This window comes from Callithrix jacchus, chromosome 12, assembly GCF_049354715.1.
Source record: "Callithrix jacchus isolate 240 chromosome 12, calJac240_pri, whole genome shotgun sequence".
NCBI lineage: Eukaryota > Metazoa > Chordata > Mammalia > Primates > Cebidae > Callithrix > Callithrix jacchus.
The window spans coordinates 2,884,972-2,906,228 of NC_133513.1; the positions used below are offsets into that span (position 1 = coordinate 2,884,972).

The 21,257-nt window shown below is 62.8% G+C and overlaps 3 protein-coding genes, 1 long non-coding RNA gene, 1 other non-coding gene and 1 pseudogene across 9 annotated transcripts; 4 read left to right on the forward strand and 2 right to left on the reverse strand.

The window, feature by feature from the left end:
* The first annotated feature begins 450 nt into the window (after positions 1 to 450).
* On the forward strand, positions 451 to 2,998 carry WFIKKN1 (WAP, follistatin/kazal, immunoglobulin, kunitz and netrin domain containing 1). Its single transcript, XM_035266358.3, has 2 exons — positions 451 to 878; positions 1,452 to 2,998. The coding sequence occupies exons 1-2, from the start codon at positions 708 to 710 to the stop codon at positions 2,943 to 2,945; spliced, it is 1,665 nt and encodes a 554-aa protein (XP_035122249.1). The 5' UTR covers positions 451 to 707; the 3' UTR covers positions 2,946 to 2,998.
* Positions 2,999 to 3,295: 297 nt separating this feature from the next.
* METTL26 (methyltransferase like 26) lies at positions 3,296 to 5,111 on the reverse strand. 3 transcript variants are annotated; one of them, XM_003734365.6, is made up of 6 exons: positions 4,854 to 5,111; positions 4,382 to 4,544; positions 4,154 to 4,213; positions 3,761 to 3,828; positions 3,591 to 3,669; positions 3,296 to 3,516 (listed from the first exon to the last, which is right to left on the reverse strand). In XM_003734365.6, exons 1-6 carry the CDS (start codon positions 5,048 to 5,050, stop codon positions 3,403 to 3,405), a joined length of 681 nt encoding a protein of 226 aa, XP_003734413.4. In that variant the 5' UTR covers positions 5,051 to 5,111; the 3' UTR covers positions 3,296 to 3,402. The 3 variants fall into 3 exon arrangements, with proteins under 3 accessions (XP_003734413.4, XP_009007089.4, XP_035122267.3); XM_009008841.5 differs by lacking the exon at positions 4,154 to 4,213; XM_035266376.3 differs by lacking the exon at positions 3,761 to 3,828.
* Positions 5,112 to 5,503: 392 nt separating this feature from the next.
* On the reverse strand, positions 5,504 to 5,574 carry TRNAG-CCC (transfer RNA glycine (anticodon CCC)). The gene has a single exon. It is a non-coding gene; the product is annotated as a tRNA-Gly (tRNA).
* Positions 5,575 to 5,653: 79 nt separating this feature from the next.
* Positions 5,654 to 13,497, forward strand: LOC144578546 (uncharacterized). 3 transcript variants are annotated; one of them, XR_013524496.1, is made up of 4 exons: positions 5,654 to 5,797; positions 12,092 to 12,168; positions 12,868 to 13,016; positions 13,200 to 13,497. It is a non-coding gene; the product is annotated as an uncharacterized LOC144578546 (long non-coding RNA). The 3 variants fall into 3 exon arrangements; XR_013524497.1 differs by having other exon boundaries at positions 5,654 to 5,787; XR_013524495.1 differs by lacking the exon at positions 5,654 to 5,797 and having other exon boundaries at positions 12,034 to 12,168.
* Positions 5,998 to 11,548, forward strand: LOC144578523 (uncharacterized; annotated as a pseudogene).
* Positions 13,498 to 15,027: 1,530 nt separating the features above from the next.
* Positions 15,028 to 20,618, forward strand: MCRIP2 (MAPK regulated corepressor interacting protein 2). Its single transcript, XM_009008848.5, has 5 exons — positions 15,028 to 15,116; positions 15,200 to 15,329; positions 19,592 to 19,719; positions 19,960 to 20,061; positions 20,266 to 20,618. The coding sequence occupies exons 1-5, from the start codon at positions 15,065 to 15,067 to the stop codon at positions 20,334 to 20,336; spliced, it is 483 nt and encodes a 160-aa protein (XP_009007096.1). The 5' UTR covers positions 15,028 to 15,064; the 3' UTR covers positions 20,337 to 20,618.
* Positions 20,619 to 21,257: the final 639 nt, after the last annotated feature.

Here is a 21,257-nt window from a genome sequence, read left to right on the forward strand (position 1 = left end):
CCCCTAACAGCCGTGGAGGAAGGAACCTCGCAGGAGTGGAGTGGAGCCCCTGGCCTGACCCAGACACACGTGACTACCATTGCCAGCCTGGACCTGCCTTGAGGGACCCAGGCTGTGGTCAGCCATGCTCTGCAGAGAGGTCCTGTGTCTGCCACCCCCACAGCACAGGAGCCTGGGGTCCAGAGGGCGTCAGGGACAAAAGCTGGGATTGCTGGCCCTGCCCCCACCCTCCCGAGGGTCGTCAAGGAGACTGATCCCAGCCCTGGGTGTGTAGGAAGGGGCTCGGATTACAGGGTCCCCTCCCCTCCCCCTCTCCGGACAGAGCCAGCCCTTCTCCGCCCCCGGTGACCCTCATGGCCAGTGGCTCTGTGCTCCTGGGCCTCTGGCCCCTCCCCAACCTCCTCCCCTCTACCCTGTGCTGACCGGGGCCTGGGAGCCCCCACACGGTTCAGACAGAGGGGCCAGGCTGAAGCTGGAGAGGAGCCAGTAGTGCACTGACGACCTCTGAGAACCTGGGACACTCAGCAGGGCCATCAGGACAAGCGTCTGCTGCAGGCTTCGGCCTCGGGTGAAAGGGAGTGCGGGGGATCCTCGTGGGGGCGCCGACCACAGGCACGGAGGGTGGATGCCTGCAGGACGCTGGGCTCAGAGGAGCCCAAGGAGAGGTTGGTGGCCACACCCCCCTGCCCCCTGGCTCAACGGCCCCCATGCCCACCCCACGGCCACTCCTGCCTCTCCTGCTCCTCCTCCAGCTGACCTCGGGGGCCGGCTTGCTGCCAGGGCTGGGGGGCCACCCGGGCGTGTGCCCCAACCAGCTCAGCCCCAACCTGTGGGTGGACGCCCAGAGCACCTGTGAGCGTGAGTGCAGCAGGGACCAGGTGAGCGCAGTCGGGCTGGGGTCCCGGGGCTTGGGGCAGCCAGCCTGGGAAAGACCCCACCAGACAGGCCCAGCGACATCCCCACTGCTGCCCTCATTTGTCTTAGGAATGAGAGCCCCTCCTCACGCCAGCTCTCACACACCCCACATGCCTCCCCTTCACCCTGGGCACCATCCTCCTCTAGCGACCAGTCCGGTCATTGCCTCTCCTCCCATCTGGGACCAGTGCAGACTCTGGTGGGGGTGCTGCAGCCCATAATCAGCCTTTGTCCTGGCCTGCACTGCCTGCTGGGTGGCCCTGAGCACTGTATGCCCTCCTTGGGCCTCAGTTTCCTCGTCTGTGCAATGTACACAATAACGGAACTTGCTTGGGGGTGTGAGGGTTCCGGAAGGTGAAGCAACGTGGGGCCTCTGGCGCTGCAGCTCCTCCCACGGGATGGAAAGGACACTGAGTTCCCTGGGGGGCAGCCCTGGCGGCAGCCACAGAACAGGGGCCTCCCTACACAGGGGTCAGGCCAAAGCCCCCGGGGCCAGAGGGCATTGCGGCTCCCACCTAAGTGTCCCCCATCCCCAGGACTGTGCAGCCGCTGAGAAGTGCTGCACCAACGTGTGCGGACTGCAGAGCTGTGTGGCAGCGCGCTTCCCGGACAGCCCAGCCGCGCCCCCAACCACGGCGGCCTCCTGCGAGGGCTTTGTGTGCCCACAGCAGGGTTCCGACTGTGACATCTGGGACGGGCAGCCGGTGTGCCGCTGCCGCGACCGCTGTGAGAAGGAGCCCAGCTTCACCTGCGCCTCGGACGGCCTCACTTACTACAACCGCTGCTACATGGACGCCGAGGCCTGCCTGCGAGGCCTGCACCTGCATGTGGTGCCCTGTAAGCACGTGCTCAGCTGGCCACCCAGCAGCCCGGGGCCGCCGGAGACCACCGCCCGCCCCACGCCAGGGGCCGCACCCATGCCTCCCGCCCTGTACAGCAGTCCCTCCCCGCAGGCAGTGCAGGTGGGGGGCACCGCCAGCCTCCACTGCGACGTCAGCGGCCGCCCGCCGCCTGCCGTGACCTGGGAGAAGCAGAGTCATCAGCGGGAGAACCTGATCATGCGTCCGGACCAGATGTACGGCAACGTGGTGGTCACCAGCATCGGGCAGCTGGTGCTCTACAACGCGCAGCCCGAAGACGCCGGCCTGTACACCTGCACCGCGCGCAACGCCGCAGGCCTGCTGCGGGCAGACTTCCCGCTTTCTGTGGTCCAGCGAGAGCCGGCCAGGGACAGGGCCCCCAGTGTCCCAGCCCCGACCGAGTGCCTGCCAGACATGCAGACCTGCGCAGGCCCCACCTCCTCCTCCCCTGCCTCCCCACACCTTGTCCTCTGGCACTTTGATCCGCAGCGGGGTGGCTGCATGACCTTCCCTGCCGGTGGCTGTGACGGGGCGGCCCGGGGCTTCGAGACCTATGAGGCGTGCCAACAGGCCTGTGCCCGCGGCCCTGGCAATGCCTGTGTGCTGCCTGCCGTGCAGGGCCCCTGCCAGGGCTGGGAACCACGCTGGGCCTACAGCCCGCTGCTGCAGCAGTGCCACCCCTTTGTGTACGGCGGCTGTGACGGCAACGGCAACAACTTCCACAGCCGCGAGAGCTGTGAGGACGCCTGCCCCGTGCCCCGCACGCCGCCCTGCCGCGCCTGCCGCCTCCGGAGCAAGCTGGCGCCGAGCCTGTGCCACAGCGACTTCGCCATTGTGGGGCGGCTCACGGAGGTGCTGGAGGAACCCGAGGCAGCTGGTGGCATCGCCCGCGTGGCACTGGAGGACGTGCTCAAGGATGACAAGATGGGCCTCAAGTTCTTGGGCACCAAGTACCTGGAGGTGACACTGAGTGGCATGGACTGGGCCTGCCCCTGCCCCAACATGACAGTAGGCGATGAGCCGCTGGTCATCATGGGCGAGGTGCGTGATGGCGTGGCTGTGCTAGACGCCGGCAGCTACGTCCGCGCTGCCAGCGAGAAGCGCGTGAAGAAGATCTCGGAGCTTCTGGAGAAGCAGGCCTGTGAGCTGCTCAACCACTTCCAGGACTAGCCCCACAACGGGCCTGCACCGCCCGATGTCCTGGTGAATAAACGCACTCCCTGTACCCCAGACCTCCTGGCTTGCTGCTGCTGGTCAGGCGGCCCTCACCCTTCCAGGTGCCCCATCCCCAGCTAGTTTCCAGCTGAGGCCTTGCCACCCACCAGGGCTTTGGTACAAGGTCACCGGGGAGCACCAGCCCACTCCTGCATCCTTTAACCAGCAGCCATCCCAGCCCCACGCCCGCTGCCCGAGCTCCAGCAGCAAGGACCAGGATGTCCCAGGCCCTTGACCCCAAGGAAACCCTGTCTCCCACCCACCCTCACGAGGTACTCCTAGGAGGAGGTGGGGTGGACACTGGCAACCCGGCAGCAGGACCTGCTTTATTCTGAGCAGGCCGGACCCTTCAGCTACCAGCTGAGAGCACAGACTGGGTGGGGCTGTTGCCCACAAGACCCGGCTTAGGGAGTTAGGGTTTGTGCCCCACAGAGCCTCTGGCAGCGGGGATGCAGGTATGTGGGGTGAGGGAGGGGGGTTCGTTTTTCCGGAAGATCAGGCACTTGTTGCTGGCTGGCATGTCCACCTGGAGAAACACTCTGCTGGAGGAGTGTCCTCAATCCCCAGAGAGGCCGCCTGGGCCCCCACTTCCCCACCTACCATCCTCTCCAGGAACAGGCCATTGGCCTGTCCCAGGTCCTCCAAGAGGGCTGTGTCCCGAAGCCCCCACTCCGGGTTCCTGCACAACGGGGGGAGACGTAGTCATGACCTGGGGGATGCCACCCAGCGTACCTGCCACCTGAGCCAGACCCACGGCCCCTAGCTCTGACCTGCATCTCAGCATCAGGTCAAAGTCCACGTTGCTCTGGGGAGAGATCTTCCCGTTGACGGCATAGGGCTGTGGGGACAGGGACACAGCCTGCTGGACCAAGGTCGGCTATTTCCCAGTGAGCCCAGACACACTTGCAGGCTGGGGTCTGGAGAAGGAAATAGGCACCCCCTCCCTGTCCCCAAGATGGAGGCAGCCAATACCAGGCTGGTGGGCAAGGGGGTAGGGAGACTGACAGCTGACCTGGGGAGGGGTGCAGAGTGGAAGTGGAGGGGAGGCCATGCTGGTGGGTGGTGGGGGTGGGCAGGGAGTCCAGGCGGGAGGAATCTGAGTACGGCAGGAGAGAGCAGCTGTGACTGTGAGGGGGAGGCCCACCCTGGGCAGGCTCACTCACCCCGTAGGTGATGAGCAGGCCCTTGGGTTTGAGCAGGTGTCCTGCTGCTCTGAAGAGCCCCTGGGGAGTAGGGCACAGGATGGCAGTCAGGCGCTGCCCCCAAACAAACCAGTCCCTGAGGCTGGAGACCCTCACCCGACTGTGATGCGGGTGAATCTGGCATCCCCGATGCAGGGTGAGGGGCACCTGGGCAGAGACCCTTGCGGGGGACGGGGGGGTCCCACAGACCTCTGTGCTGCGCAGGGGGCTAATGTGAGCCATGTTGATGCAGAGCAACAGGTCCAGCGACTTCGGCAGGATCCCGCCCCAGTGCTCCCAGCTCCACGTCACGTCCAGGTGCAGCGGGGCCTTCACGTTGGTCAGACCCTGGGCTTGCGTGGTGGCCGCGATGCTGCGAGAGGGGAGCGCCTGGGTGGGGGCCGAGTCCTGCCCACCCGCCTTTCCGACACCGCACAGGCTTTCTTAGGGGAGGCTGGAGGTCACGTTGCGGAGCGGCGACCCAAAGCAGCCGGGAAGGGGGACCCCGGGGCCTACCCACTTCCGCACAGCTGGGGTGTGCCCCGCGGGACCCCCCAGGCTCCCATCCCGCACCCTCGGAGCCCGGGCCGCATCCTTTCTCTCCGGGGCTGCGGGGCGTGGGTCCGCCACACCAATCGGAGTGGCCGCGGGGGAGGCTCTCGGGGCGCCCCGGGGGCTGCACCTGTCCAGGCAGCGCTGGTCCACGTCCGACGGCTGCCACTCCGCCAGGGGGAAGGCCCGAGCGAAGTGCGCCGCGTGCTGGCCGGAGCCCGAAGCCACCTCCAGCACGCGGACGCCGCGCCGGGCCGGGTCCAGGTACTGCCGCAGCACGTGCAGGATGGGCTCCTTGTTCCGCTCCGCGGCCGCCGCCACCAGCATCGCGGCCACAGCTCCCCGCAGCTGACCTAGCGCGCGATACGTCGGGAGCGATGGCCGGGCTGCCGCGGGGCACGTCGGGAGCTGTAGTCCGGATGCCGCGGGGCGCATCGAGAGCTGATAAACTACAACTCCCAGGAGCGTGCGCGCCCCCCGGTAAGGGGCCTGCAGCCGCCAGAGGTACGGTGAGGTGCGGCTCAGCCGTGGGTGGCGGCCCCGGCCAGGGGACTGGACGGCGAACTTGGCTTGCTGTCTTACAGGCGCCTTAGCCAAGGTACCCTGTAGCCCACGGCCGTCCAAAGTTTTCAGGGAACCTGTCACTCTCTGAAATGTGTGTCAGCTCTGCGCCGGACTGGGCGCCTTCACTTGGTTTCCGGTTTTCTCTCCTTTTAAGATCCTTGGCGTTGGCGAGAGTTTGTTTTTTAGATGGGGGGGAAAAAAAACGCAAAAGGACCTTGCGCCGCCCGGGAATCGAACCCGGGTCGCAAGAATGGGAATCTTGCATGATACCACTACACCAGCGGCGCCGTTAAGTTGTCGCCCCGCGCGACCAGCCAAGACTGTAATGAGGAAGCTCTCCGCGCATGCGCCGTCAACAGAGCCGGCGACCGCGTAGGACTTAGCTGCCGGGGCCGCACGGTGGGAGCCTCGCGGTGCCCTCCAGTGCCCGAGGAGAAGGAGCGAACGTGAGGGACGCGGGCTGGAGGACACCTTCGATTCCGGCCTGAGCCTAGGAAACCGTGAGCCTTCGTGAGCGGATGGGGGCGGGGCCCTGTCGGGGCGAGGCTGGGGCCAGGGTTAGGGCGGGGCCGCCAGAGGGGCGTGTCCGAGAGAAGGCGGAGCTACGGGGTGGGGCGAGACGTGGGTGGGGACGGCCGACTTGGGGCGGGGCCAGGGCGGGGTTGCGGCAGGGGGCGGTCCCAGCCTGCAGGAACCAGGCGGCCTGCGGGATGGGCACCAATGATGCCCACGGTTTCTCTGTGACACTGGGGTGACAGCACCAGCTCGGGGAGGCGGATAGTGTGAGGGGTGGGTCGGTGACCCCAGCAATCAAGTCAGAGAACGCGATCTGTGTGCGCCCGAGGGTTGGGGGCCAAGCCTCAGAGCTGGGCCCTGCTCCGGAAAGAGCCCAGCGCGTGGCTCAGCAGTCAGGACTGGCTTAGCGCCCTTGCGAGCCGTTGTTCACCAGTGGGAACCCAGAGCTCGACATTGCTCTGGCCAGAGCGAAGTGGTTGGAGCGCGCAGACCAGGGAGGGCCAGTCATTGTGGCTCAGGGCAGGAGGGTGGCTTACGGTCTGCCAGTCTGGGACTGGGAACGCAAGGAGTCAGGGGTCAGGGGCAGCCCTGCCAGGGGATGTTGGCATCCAGCGAGGTGGTGACTGGCCAGGCCCTGCAGCAGGCTCTCTGGACTAAGTCCACCCTTTCCTCGCCTGACTGGCCGTCTCTATCCCTCCTCCTGTGGCCTCAGCATTTTCCCTGTGTCCCCTTCAACGAGCACTTTGCCCCCTACCCGCCTCGAGGGGAGCCCCAGGAGGAGGACCTGTGATGACCCAGGGTTCTCCTAGGTTCGAGGCACCTCTCCCTACGCAGGCTTCACCTGGGCTTCCCCAGGCACAGGAAGGAGGAGCCCGAGATTAGTCTCTCTGGAGCTGCCTTGAGGAGCTGCCCACAGTGCCCAGCGCCTGGCACGTTTAGTGTTACCTGACCTCAGGCTGCTGGTGCTCGCCTTCAGGCTCATGACGTGGGGCTGCATGCTGGCTAGGCCACACCTGCCCTCAGCACCCCCCTAGCTCAGAGCCTGGGGGAGCAGCAGCAGGAATGGATGTGTCTGAGCCGAGGCCTTCGCTGCAGTGGGTACAGGTGAGCACTCTCTGGGAAGCCGTGGATGCGTGTCAGTGGCTGGCAGCGGTCTGGGACCCCCGCAGGATGCCAAATGTGGATCCCTGGAAGGGTCCCCCGCTCCTGCCACTCCTGGTGTTGTCTCCCTCGGTAGCCGAGGTCAGAGCTGCAGACTCAGCCTCAGTCTGTGAGAAGAAAGTTGCCCGGGTGCCATGGCAAGAGACCAAAGGCCAATCTCTTCCAGCATAATAAATAACTGATTTTTTATAGCAATGACACCACGAATCAGACTTAGATACACTCACATCATCAATTACATCATCTTATTACGTTATTATTCTCTATGATTACCTTTGCCTTAGTATTACAGCGTAGGAGCACTTTTAGCCTTATAGTATAAATAATCGGGTGCAATATAATCAGGAACTGGAGGGACATTGTGAGAAGTGATCAGGAGGCGGGAATGAGAGCCTTGTGGTAACGCCAGTGCCTGGGAAGGCGCCCGATACTTAGCAGGCCGTGAAGGGGAGTTTCCCTTTCACTGGGGGAGTTCAGAGAACATTCTGCTCTGCCTGACTCTTGAGGAAAGCCTGACATAGCCAGGCCTGCCTATAGACATCCAGGGGCTTAAATGCATCTCTGTGGTGCTGTGCTCCGATGGTCACCATCCTTGTCCACCTTCGTGTTCTGCTTTCTCACCCGGTGCTCCCTTGTAAATTGTTAGAAGTAAGAATAAAGGAATTCTAAAAGCCTTTGATCTCTCTTTTTTTTATTTTTTATTTATTTGAGACAGAGTTTCGCTCCTGTTACCCAGGCTGGAGTGCAATGGTGCGATCTCGGCTCACCGTAACCTCCGCCTCCTGGGTTCAGGCAATTCTCCTGCCTCAGCCTCCTGAGTAGCTGGGATTACAGGCACGCATCACCATGCCCAGCTAATTTTTTGTATTTTTAGTAGAGACGGGGTTTCACCATGTTGACCAGGCTGGTCTCGATCTCTTGACCTCGTGATCCACCCGCCTCGGCCTCCCAAAGTGCTGGGATTACAGGCGTGAGCCACTGCGCCCGCCCCGATCTCTCTGATAAGTGCATAGAAATATACTGACCTATGTGCCTCCCCTCCCTGCAGCGAGTGCCTGAGGGAGGGACCCCTGTACTGTACCCATGAGGCCCCCCATATTGTCAGTACGTGATTTCCTTGACCCTACCAATCACGTCAGATGAGTCACTCTCCGGCCCTGCCCCCCGCCTTGTATACAGTAAATATCAGCGTGTCCAGGACTCCTCGCCTCGGCAGTGGTGGTTCCCGGGCCCAGCTGAGTTCTTCTCTTATCTCCGTGTCCTCGTGTCTTTCTTTCTTGTGATCTGTCAACTCTGCACGCAAAGGAGCACCCACGAGACCCCCCGGGGCTGGACCCTACATCAGCCTCTCCTGAGACTGAGTTTGACTCCCCAGAGCCTCCTCTGGAGGGACCTGCCTTTTGCCGGGGGAAGGGACTGTGACACAGTCTCCCTTCTCTGGTGTGTGTTAATCTATGCAATAAAATACCAGTGCCCCGGGCGCCTCGCATCCTGGATTCCACGCTGGGAGTGACATGGAGTGCGGGTCCTGCCCACACAGGTGCCCGCCGGCCCTGGCGCTCAGACCCAGTCGCTGGGTGCATCCTCCCAGGAAGGGTGGGACCCCTCGCTGCACCTCCCCCTCCAGGAGCACGCCTGCCCCATCCATCTTGGGGTCTGACCTACAGAAGGTGTTCGGGGTGCCTAAGGAGGGGCAAAGCCCCTTGTGCCTTAGATCCTCAGCCTCCTCAGCCACCGAGGGCCTGGGGGGCCCAGCCCCTCCCGCACCTGCCCTCACACTCGCACACGGCCATCCCGGGAATCCAGGCCCGTGACATTCAGGTCCAACAGCAGGGTCCAGCTCCTCTCCTGGGGTCCGGTGCCACATGCCACATTCTCTGGACCCCACCCCCTGGGGTCCTGAGCTTCCTTCCTAAGCGCCCTGTAGCCCCCTTCCATCCTCACAGTGTCTGAGTTTCTGCGGCTACTGTAGGAAGTGACCCCAGAGCTTGGTGGCTTAAAACAAATGTATTTTCTCACAGTTCTGGAGACCAAAACCGCAAGACACAGGTGTCAGCTCCCCCAAGGGTCCTGCAGGAAAGTCCTTCTGGCCTCTTCCAGCGCCTGGCGGCCCCAGGTGACCCTGGGCTCAGGACCACACCAACCTTCCGTTCTTCACGTGGCCTTCTCCTCTCTCTGTGTCTGTGCCCAAACCGCCTTCTCCTTTGTCTCTCGAGGGTCCCTGTAATTGGATTTAGGACCCACCCTCATCCCAGATTTATTTATTTATTTTTGAGATGGAGTCTCGCTCTGTCACCCAGGCTGGAGAGCAGTGGCACCGTCTCGGCTCACTGCAACCTCTGCCTCCCGGGTCCAAGCGATTCTCCTGCCTCAGCCTCCCAAGTAGCTGGGATTACAGGTGAGCGCCACCACGCCTGGCTAATTTTTGTAGTTTTAGGAGAGACAGGGTTTCGCCACGTGGTCAGGCTAGTCTGGAACTCCTGACCTCAGGTGATCCACCCGCGTCGGCCTCCCAAAGTGCTGGGGTTACAGGCGGGAGCCACCAGGCCAGGCCCCAGGTGATTTCATCTCAAAATCCTTGCCTTGATTCTATTTGCAAAAACTTATTCCAGATAAGGTTGCATTCTGAAGTTCCAGGCGGATGGATCTTGGGGGGCCACCGCTGGATTTGGGGCCAGGCCGAGCAGTCCCTAAGAAACTGGACAGCAGACTCCAGCCAGAGCCTTTCTTGGGGGGCCAGTGGTCACCCCGGCTCCATTGGCAGAACCTGAGCCAGAGCCTTGAAGAAACCTGTCTTCAGGTCTGAGTGGGTCAGGGCCTGCGTTTTAGATCTTAGTGTTGGCCGGGCGCGGTGGCTCACGCCTGTAATCCCAGCACTTTGGGAGGCCGAGGCGGGTAGATCACGAGGTCAAGAGATCGAGACCATCCCGGTCAACATGGTGAAACCCCGTCTCCACTAAAAATACAAAAAATTAGCTGGGCACGGTGGTGCGTGCCTGTAATCCCACCTACTCAGGAGGCTGAGGCAGGAGAATTGCCTGAACCCAGGAGGCGGAGGTTGCGGTGAGCCGAGATCCCGCCATTGCACTCCAGCCTGGGTAACAAGAGCGAAACTCCGTCTCAAAAAAAAAAAAAAAAAAAAAACTTAGTGTTATAACTAGAGCCTTTTCAAGGAAAAAAGTACTTTATTAGGATGATTGGGGTCTGTGAGGAACCTTCATGTGGAGGGAGGCCCCTTCCCTCCAGCCACCCGCCTCCAGGCCCTGTCCCTCCCCTGCCACCCAACATGTAGCTTCTAGCAAAGACAGTGTCTGTCCAGGGGAAGGCAGGCAGGACCAGCCGGTGGCACAGTGACCCCACTGGGAGCCACAGCCTGTGCCGGGCTGGCGAAGGCTCCTGCCCAAGTAGAACTGGCCCCAAGCTCCTGCAGCCGAGCTGAGAGCGCATTCAGGCCTGACCTCTTGGGTCCCTGCCCAGGCCCCGTGGATGCCACTCTAACCATGGGATTCCTGCCAGCTGTCCCCAGGGGAGGTGGGGTCTGGGAGCAGTGAGGCCGGGAAAGCCCCTCTGGGGCACACCAGCCCACCCCCAGCAGGTGCGGGGGCTTCAGCTGCTGGCCCCCACAACCCTTCCCCAGCTCCCCTGGCTCCCTGCTGCCCTGAGGACTGCTGGGGTCTCCCCCGCCCCTATTTTGCCCACAGCTCCTCCCTGGGAGCCCTTATGAGGGCTGCTGGACCCAACATTTTTTTCTGGAGATGGAGTCTCACTCTGTTACCAGGCTGGAGTGCAGTGGCGTGATCTCGGCTCACCGAAACCTCTGCCTCCCGGATTCAAGTGATTCTCCTGCCTCAGCCTCCCGAGTAGCTGGGACACAGGTGCGCACCACCACGCCCAGCTAATTTTTGTATTTTTAGTAGAGATGAGGTTTCACCATGTCGACCAGGATGGTCTTGATCTCTTCACCTCGTGATCCACCCGCCTCGGACTCCCAAAGTGCTGGGATTACAGGTGTGAGCCACTGCCCCTGGCCTCATTTTTGTATTTTTTGGAGATGAGGTTTCACTGGGTTGCCCGGCCTGGACCCGACCTTTGACCTCAGATGTGACCTGTTGCTGGGGCTGGATGTTTGGTCTCCTGGCTCGACCACCAGTGGCTAAAGTGAAGTCCAGTTTGTCCTCGCCACCCGCAGCGGGCCCCAGGGGTGGGGGCCGCCCTCAGGAGCCTGCGTGAGCTGGGGGTGTGCCTCCCCAATGTGGGGCTTTCCTCCCCAGCACCGCCCTCACTCTAACTCAGCTGCTCCTGGCTGCCAGGAGCACGTGCCCCCAGGCTGCAGGTCCCCCAGCACCCTGTCCTGCCTCCCTGGCCTGTGTGAGTGATTTCGCTGAAGGCCACTGGGAGAGGCGGGGGCGGGCCGAAGGCCGCACAGATGACAGGGGATCACACTGGCCTTCCTTGAAGGACACACAGCAGGGTACTGGTGGGGGAGGGTGGAGCCAGGCAGGAGTGAAGGAAGTTGGGGAGTGGGGAAGGTGGGGGTGGGGGTGGGGGTGGGAAGCAGAAAAGAGGTAGTCTCTAAGGAGTCCTTCCTAGGGGACATCTCAGGCCTAGCCTCCTTGGACATGGCTCCTCTGCTCACAGGGCCAGAGGCCCGGCCCAGCCCTGCAGAGGAGGCAGCTGGGGTGGCCCTTCAGCCCTTTAGCCATGCTGAGGACGGGTGTGGGGCCAAGGGCCGCCTGGGTCAGCAGCTTCCATGAGGGCCTCCCAGTAAGCCTGGGGCTCTCGGGAGGGAGGAGAAGCAGGGCTAGTGCTTTGGGGGGGGGTGGCTCCTCAGGCTGGTCCCCCCACCACCAAGAGCCACCCCTCACCCCTCCATGTGGATTTAGACAGAAAGACCCTGGGCCCCCCTCACCTACCTTTGGCCCCCACCTGTTTTCAGTCACAGCATCCCTGACCTCTCCTTGGAGAATATGGGGGCCACTGGACACCCCCAGGCCCTGATGCTTGCACAGACAGAGCTCTCCTCTTATTTCTGGACCAAACCGAGGGTCGGCCTGTTATTTCTCACGGCCCAATAACAAGATGCAGATGGACTGGGAAGAGTGCTTTTATTTCTGCGACGGGTTACAGGGAGAAGGCCTGGAAATTATCACCAGCCAAGTTTTCCAGAGGTCGTGCACCTTCCAGCTGTGCATTCATCTGAAGATGTAAGTGAATGACTTTTTTCATCTGTAACTAAGGTCTGCGTCCTGAAGACCTTCCTCTGCGGCCTCAGTAAACTTAATCTAAATGGGTGGAGGTGCTGGGTGATTACCTTATCTTGTCTCCCGCTAAACCATGGAGGTTTGGGGAGTTCCTTTGGGCCCCCAATAAACTTGTCTGTGGAGGACTGGGAAATTTCTTCAGACCCCCAATAAACTTGTTTGATCCTGAATGCATCCTTTTAAGAATTCCTTCATTGGCCGGGCGCGGTGGCTCACGCCTATAATCCCAGCACTTTGGGAGGCCGAGGCGGGTGGATCACGAGGTCAAGAGATCGAGACCATCCTGGTCAACAAGGTGAAACCCCGTCTCTACTAAAAATACAAAAATTAGCTGGGCATGGTGGTGCGTGCCTGTAATCCCAGCTACTCGGGAGGCTGAGGCAGGAGAATTGTCTGAACCCAGGAGGTGGAGGTTGCGGTGAGCCGAGATCGTGCCATTGCACTCCAGCCTGGGTAACAAGAGCGAAACTCCGTCTCAAAAAAAAAAAAAAAAAAGAATTCCTTCATCATCTTGTCATGCTTCGGGGCCCAGGAGGGGCCTGGACACAATTCTTGGTGGGCTTTGGTTACATCCCAGGCTCTGCAGAAGGGCACTGGCTTTTTCTTCTTTTTTTTGAGACAGACTCTCACTCTGTCACCCAGGCTGGAGAGCAGTGGCACCGTCTAGAGACAGACTCTCACTCTGTCACCCAGGCTGGAGTGCAGTGGCACCGTCTAGGCTGACCGCAGCCTCCGCCTCCTGAGTTCAAGTGATTCTCCTGCCTCTACCTCCTGAGTAGCTGGGATTACAGGTGAGCGCCACCACACCTGGCTCATTTTTGTATTTTTAGTAGAGATGGGGTTTCACCATGTTGGTCAGGCTGGTCTCGAACTCTGGACCTTGTGATCTGCCCACCTCAGCCTGCCAAAGTGCTGGGATTACAGGCGTGAGCCACTGTGCCTGGCCTCAGGCTTTTTTTTTTTTTTTTTTTCAGTTCAGAGACTGAGTCTTGCTCTTTCGCGCAGAGTGGAGTGCAGTCATGTGATCTCAGCTCACTGCAGCCCCGACCCCCTCGGTTCAAGCGATTCTCCTGCCTCAGCCTCCTGGGTAGGTGGGATTACAGGCACACACCACTACACCTGGATAACTTTTGTATTTTTTTTTTTTTAGATGGAGTCTCACTCTGTTACCCAGGCTGAAGTGCAATGTCATGATCTCGGCTCACCGCAACCTCTGCCTCCTGGGTTCAGGCAATTCTCCTGCTTCAGCTTCCTGAGTAGCTGGGATTATAGGCACGCGTCCAGCTAATTTTTTGTATTTTTGGTAGAGATGGGGTTTCACCATGTTGACCAGGCTGGTCTTGAACTCCTGGCCTTAGGTGATCCACAAGCCTCAGCCTCCCAGTGTGCTGGGATTATGGGCATGAGCCACCAGTCCCTGGACAGCTTTTTAAGCTTTTAATATTTAACTAAACGACTCTGTACTGAAACAATTGTTATGGAGGCCTGTGTTAATGACACCTGGCCTGCCACACTCTCACGTCTCTGGGGCAGGTACAGGAGCCCCCGAGGGCCACAGAGACACACATGTGGCCTCTGGATGCACCTGAGCATGGGGGCCAGGATGGGGGCAGAGTGCAGCCAGGGTTGACCCCCGGGGTGGAAGGGAGATCCCAGGGCATCGAGTCTCTGTTCAAGTCCAGGGGGATGAGCCTCTTTATCTGTACTTAGACCCAGCCCCAAGACCCAAGCCAAGGGTGACCCTTCACACTGGCCCTGGCCTCTGCAGACACCTTGGCTGAGGCTCCCCATGTATGAGTGGTAAGCCCTTGTCTCCAGCCCCTGCACAGAGCAGCCGAGCACAGAGCCCCCCAGCAGAGTCCCCCAGTATAGAGCTCCCACGGACACCCCCCTAAGCACAGAGCCCCTTAACACAGAGCTCCCAGCACAGAGCCCCCAGCACAGTGACCCCAGTACAGAGATCCGCAGCACTGAGCAGACCCCCAGCACAGAGCCCCCCCAACACAGGGACCCCCCAGCACAGAGTCCCCCCAACACAGGGACCCCCAGCACAGAGACCCCCCAACACAGGGACCCCCAGCACAGAGCCCCCCAACACAGGGATCCCCAGCACAGAGCCCCCCCAACACAGGGATCCCCGGCAGTCTCCCCAACACAGGGACCCCCAGCACAGAGCCCCCCAACACAGGGATCCCCAGCACAGAGCCCCCCAACACAGGGATCCCCAGCACAGAGCCCCCCCAACACAGGGACCCCCAGCACAGAGCCCCCCCCAACACAGGGATCCCCGGCAGTCTCCCCAACACAGGGACCCCCAGCACAGAGCCCCCAATACGGGGATCCCCCAGCACAGAGCCCCCCAATACTGGGACCCCCAGCATAGGGACCCCCCCAGCACAGGTTCTCCTCCAGCGCCCGTCAAAAGTGGGCCCCGAGCCTCCCAGGACCCGGCTCGCACATCGCCGCTGACCCCTGGGGTCAGGGCCCTTGGGTCCCCGCCGCCAGCCGCGAGTCCGGTGCCCGGGACTTACCTGACTTCCAGGCAGCAACGGCGTTCCCGGGCGGGCGCAGGGCGCTGGGTCCGCCTGGGCCTCTGGGGGCCGGGGCGGGGCTGTGGCCGGCTCCGCCCCCGCCCCCGCCTGCCAGTTTCCCGAAGGGCCGGAGCGCTGCCTCCGCCGCGTGTGCCGCGGTTGGCCCGAGCCCGTGCGGGCCCTTTAAGGGCCGGGGGCGTGTAGCGGACCCGCCCCCTGCCCGCAGCGCCCGCCGCCCGTTAAGTGCGAGCCCGGGCACAGGGGCCGGATCAGGCCGGGGGCCGGCGGCGGTGTGGGAGCGGCGCGCCATGTACACCATCACCAAGGGGCCCAGCAAGCTGGTCGCGCAGCGCCGCACAGGTGCGCCGGGGCCGGGCGGGGACAGGGGCCGGGGTGGGGGGCCGGGGCCGGGGCCGGGGCTGACCGCCCTCCGGTGCCCGCAGGTCCCACGCAGCAGCAGGTGGAGGGCCGGCTCGGCGAGCTCCTGAAATGCCGGCAGCCCGCGCCGCCGACCGCGCAGCCCCCGCGGGCGCAGCCCTTCGCGCAGCCGCCGGGACCCTGGCCCCTGTCGAGGTGAGACGCGCGCGCCCCCGGCCCGGCCCGGCCCGGCCTCCCCTCCCCTCCCCCGCCGGCCGCCCTGGCGCGCGGGGTGACCTTGGTGAAGCGCTAGTGCGGGCCGGCCACGTGCTGCGGACGGGGCGGGGGGTGCGCGGGTCCTGCCCACAGCGCTTCCGCCTCACCTGGCCGGGTCCGGCCCCCAGCGCGGGGTGGGGAAAAGCCGGCCAGCTCCTGGGTCGCGGGGGCCTGCAGCGGCCAAGGCCAGCGCTTCGGACGACCTTGGGCTGCGGGCGCCCTGCGACCTGGAGGCCGGGCCACGGTTCGCGGAGGGCGCCGGTCCTCTCCTCAAGGTCTCCCGGCTCTGTCCTTGCAGAGCTCGGCGGGGCACAAGTGCGTGTGCTTCCCTCGGGCAGGGCCGCTGCCCTCCTCCGCCCTGGCCTCCTGCCCTGCCGATGCTTCTGCCTTTCCCAAACCAGTGCGGTCGGGAGACCACAGGAGCCTCAGTCCGGCCACTGTGGCCTCCCCTGACCGTGACCCAGAGGTTGGACAGCCCCGCGGGGCTGGACGCGTGACTGGCTCAGCACCTCCGCCGTTCCCTTCATTTGTCCTGTGCGTCCCCCAGGCCTGTGGGCTTTGCTGCGGCCCCAAGTCGGCCCGAAGGCTTCTGGAGGTGGCAGGGCCCTGGCCTGGGGTGCTGGGAAGGGCCGCCGGAGGAGAGCTCAGTCCAGGAGTTCAGGGCAGCGACAGGTGGGGGGTGCCGAGCCACCCTCAGCCTTCCTCCCCCACCTCTCAGTTTCCTGGCCTCAGGTGGCACAGGTGGAAGCCTGTGGGGGGACAAGTGTTTGAGGCTTCAGCGGGGTGGGGCTCTGCGGGACTCCATCCTAGTGAGGTGAGTGGCCTAGACCAGAGGTGCCTTCCAGTGGGAAGTGAGTGGGCCCCAGGTGTCCCAACTGGGACGATCATGCTTGGTCTTCCCTACCGCTCTGCCTCCCGAAGGAGGAAACCGAGGTGTGCAGCCACCACCTGGTCCCCCAGGCAGGCAGGGATCATGAGGCTGGAGTGGCCCAGGGTGACACCCTCTCTTAACCTGAAGGAACCACCTTCCTTCCCTCTCCAGGACCCCACTGCTAGGGAGGGCAGGGGCAAGGCTGTGGCACAGTTGCAAGGAGTTAGGGAAGATGGAAACGCTTCCCCGAGTTCTTCATGGTACCCCAAGGGTCCCCGTGGGCAATGCCAGGTCCACTGGCTGTCGTCTCATTTTTTTTTTTTGAGTTGGAATTTCAATCTCGCTGCCCAGGCTGGAGTGCAGTGGCACGATCTCAGCTCACTGCAATCTCTGCCTCCCGGGTTCAAGCGATTCTCCTGCCTCAGCCTGCCAAGTAGCTGGGATTACAGGCACGAACCACCATGCCTGTCTAATTTTTGTAGAGAGGGGGTTTCACCATGTTGGTCAGGCTGGTCTGCAACTCCTGACCTCAGGTGATCCACCGGCCTCGGCCTCCCAAAGGGCTTAGATTACACGTGTGAGCCACCTCCACAGCCTGATTTTTGTACTTTTAGTAGAAACAGGGTTTCACCATGTTAGCCAGGATGGTATCAATCTCCTGACCTTGTGATCTGCCCACCTCAGCTTCCCTAAGTGCTGGGATTACAGGGGTGAGCCACTGCACCCAGCCTGTTGTCTCTTAAAGCCCCCATCTGAGGACCTCTGTCATCCAGCTAGTGGGACATGTGGGAGGTTGAGGGGGCTTCACCCCATGTGCAGCGGGGCTGGAGGTGCCCTGGGCAGGGCAGGGTATGTGCTGTCCTCTTCTTGGGGTCACCCACCTTCCCACCCCTAGGTCCCAGTGCCGGCAGCTTCTGGCTGCCTCTGGCAGCAGTGGGGCATCTGCATGAAGCCCCCGCCCTGCTCCTGCACCTTCTTGGGGCCACCACCTTCCTCTGAACTGTCCCACCCCATGCTGCTACCCACCTCCCTGCCTTTTACTTCATTTATTTTTCTTTCTGAGACAAGGTCTTGCTCTGTCACCCAGGGTGGGTGCAGTGGTGCAGTCGTGGCTCAGTGCAGCCTCAACCTCCCAGGCTCAAGCGATCCTCCCACCTCTCAACGTCCTGAGTAGCTGGTACAACAGGCCAGCACCACCACACCTGGCTAATTTTTAAGTTTTATGCAGACAGGGGTCTCACTGTGTTGCCCAGGCTAGTATTTAACTCCTGGGTCTCGCCTTGGCCTCTGGAAGTGCTGGGATTACAGGTGTGGCCTCTGCTCCCGGCCTGCCATGCCTGTTCTTCTTGGTACCCTTTGCTGCTCCTCACCCCTCACTGACAGGTCTCGGGAGTGGGATGTGAGGTCCCTGGTGCACGTGGAGGGTCAAGGCTTGTCACCCACCATGTGTGCTGGCTCCAGTTCCTGCCAGGCACAGGTCTGGGCACTGCCACCATGCCTGGCTAATTTTTGTATTGTTAGTAGAGACAGGGTTTCACCATGTTGGCCAGGCTGGTCTTGAACTCCTGCCCTCAGGCAATCCAAAGTGCTGGGATTATAGGCGTGAGCCACACTGCTCCAGTCCCGGATACGCCTTTGACAAGTTCTTCCTCCTGGTGGGAGAGACAGTAAGATAAACTGAGGCGATAGGAATCAAGTAGCAGGTGATCACCCGCCTGCAGGGCGTATGGGGGGCATGGGGGGCTGCCATAGGAAGGGACAGTGGGATAAACCCCACAGGGCCAGAAGGGGCAGCCCGCCTGAGGCAGGGGGTCTGGGTCCGGTGAGGGCAGGCCAGGCCAGGGGGCTGGCTTGGGGCTGTGCTGGGTCAGGGTGTGGACTCTTGTTGGACTTGCTGTGATTTCCTGGTGCTGCTCAGCATGTGACATGGTCAGGACGATTCTCTCCCGAGCCCACCTGGTGGGCTGAAGAGGGGTGGGTGTGGAGGGGATAGAGAGAATGCCCACACTGGCTCCCTGGGCTCAAGTTTGCCTGGAGCAGTGTTCCTGGAAGTGGGAGAGGTTGGCGGGTGCCCTTTACCCCAGAGAGCAGCCAGAGGCCTTACGTAACCAGAGCCCCTGGGGCGGTGCCTCCTGGGGCCCATCTCAGCCCCACCTCCCGCTGCACTTCGCAGCCCCTGGCAATTTCCTGTTCTTATGCCTTGGTAATCCGACCTCCAAGCTTTCTTGGAGTTTTCAGCCTTCCGGGTGGGAGTGAGTTGTAGGCAAGGGGGCTTTCCAAATGGACGCAGTGTATTCCCTCTGGTTTGTGCAGAAACTCAGGCAGTAGGCAGGCCTGGGAGGTGCCCCTGCCCCCATCCTATCTCCACTTGCACATTTTAAGATCCTCTGCAACCACCAGACCTTGCCAGCCCCGGGGCCGGAGGGACCCTGCGCCCCTCAAGACGCTCCTCTTTATTTTAGTGCCCCTCTCACCTGAGGAGGAACCCAGAGCGGCGCCGGGGCAGCTGAGCCCAGGAAGGCAAGCAGGCCGGCCGGGACCGCGAGTGCCTGGCGGAGCGGCAGGCACAGCCCAGGACTCCCGGCTCCCACCTCCGGCTGTAGGTGCGGGCCCCATTCCCTCCATGGCCCTGTCCCGGGCTCTGTGTGCTCAAGGTTTGGCCACCTGGGGCCGCCTGGCCGGGACAGGCCCAGGGGCCTGCTAGCCGTTGCGTGTAGCGCCGCGGGAGCCATCTCCTTCTGCATCACCCCTTGTCTCGGGCCCTTGGGGCGTGGGTGAGGGTCGTAGTCACTCTCCCCCATGGGAGACTGTCCATACCAGCACCCTGTGCTCAGCCCGTGAGGCCTGGGGGGAGCCAGGGAGAGGCACTGGCAAAGGCCCCCCATTCCCGTTCAGGTGCATTTGTCCACGGAGGGAAACGTCACGGAGATGGAGGCACTTCTGTGGGTCAAGAAGGTGGCCTAGAACTGTACCCAGAGTGGGGGGTTGGGACAGACAGACCTGGTCATGGCCAAGGTCAGAAATGAAGCTGCTGGTGCGTTGCAGGTGGCAGCACAGGTACTGAGTGTGGCCCGACCAGGGGTCTGGGACACAAAGATCGGGGCCCCCACAGTCACTCACTTCCCTCAGGGTGAAGGGCTGCAGGTGTAAGCTGAGCTGCTGACCGTGGGGGGCCTGCAGGAGAGAGGCCTGGGCCACCGGCTGCTGCTCTCTCTGGTTCAGGAAGTGCGTAGGCTGGCCGGGTCTGGGGACAGTGAGCTGGCTCAGGGGTGCCAGGCAGCACCGGGCCCGGGGCAGGCACCAACGATGTCTGTCTCCTCCCTTCCTGCAGTCCGGGGCCAAGGCTTGTGTTCAATCGTGTGAATGGCCGGCGGGCTCCCTCCACGTCCCCATCCCTCGAGGGGACCCAGGAGACCTACACACTGGCCCACGAGGAGAATGTCCGCTTTGTGTCCGAAGGTAGCGAGTGGGGCCGCAGGGCGTGGCCTAGGCTGCTGGGTCACACAGTAACATGGACTCGGGATGGCCCCACTTCAAGGTGACCCCCAGCCGCTGTGGGGCTGTGCTTTTCCTTGGTGCTCTGTCCTTGTGTCCTGTGACCAGCCCTGTGTGGGGCTGGAGTCCAGGGTGACCATCAGACCCTGGGTGGGCGATGGGGTGCTTGGGACCTGGCTCAGCCCGACTGCCCTCCTCCCACAGCCTGGCAGCAGGTGCAGCAGCAGCTGAATGGTGGCCCAGCCGGTGAGGGCGGGCCGAGGCCTGTGCAGTACGTGGAGAGGACCCCCAATCCCCGGCTGCAGAGTGAGCCCCCCAACCCCGTCCCCCGAGGAAAGACCCCCCAACCCCTCTGATCCTGACCTGGGCTCTGCCAGGGTCCCACCCCAGGGGATGAGGGAGGGGACCCTTGTGCAGAAACCCCTTCTTCTCAGCACACTGTGGTCTCCAGGGGAGAGATGCTGGCCGGTCTGGGAGGCAGCCTCACTGCCCAGCCTTCTCTGTCCACAGACTTCGTGCCCATTGACCTGGACGAGTGGTGGGCGCAGCAGTTCCTGGCTAGAATCACCAGCTGTTCCTAGCGGCTGCTGGGAGGAAATGCTGCTACGGCCGACCCGTCACCAGGAGAGGAACTTGGCGCCCTGCCCGCCCACCCACTGCACCTGGCTGAGTGCCGGCCACACCTGAAGTGCCAGCATCGGGACTTTTGCACGTGTTGTCCCTTTGGCCTGGCTGTCCCAAGCTGCCATGGCCAGGGCCTGAACCTGTCTGACCTCAGCCCTGCTCACTGTGCCCAGGAACCAGCGACCAGCCCCTGGGGCTGGCAGGGAGGAACTCCGGGCTAATAAAGTTGGGAAACTGCCTATTTCGAGTGGCTTTGACATCCAGAGGGTGTGGCGGGTCCTTGTGTCCAGTTCCAGTCCCAATGCCAACTCCCCTTGTCGCCCCATCTCCTCGGGCCCTTGGCTTCTCACCCAGCTGCCTGCCCACAGGTGGGATGGGCGTTGGCCGGCTCACCTTGCTTGGAGGTCTCTGGACCCCACTGCGGTCCTCCTTCCTCTGCTGCTGGTGTTGTCTGGAGCCAGAGCCCGGCCTCAGGGCCCAAGGACATGAAATGGTCCTGGAGTGCGGTCCTGACCACCCCGCCCCCACCAGGACTGGGGCCGCCTTAGAACGCCGGGTCCCATTCTGAACCCAGCGGGCCCTCTGCGGGCGCCCGCACTGCTTTCCCTGTTGGGCAGGGGTGACGCGGCCCACCTGAGTCAGGACCCGGGGTATCCGGGTGTGGACCAGGGGTCTCGGACGGCGGGACAGTGGCAGGGGCAGCCCCAGCCGAGGCGCTGACAGGCGGGCCGGGGAGGGTCCGCAACCCGCGCGCGCTTCGAGGCCGGTCGGGCTAACACGGGGCTGCCCCGGGAGGCCCGCGGGGCAAAGGCAGCGGGGACGTCCCAGCGGCCGGAGAGACGCGCGGGCTGCTGCACAGCGGGCAGTGTCGTGGCCAG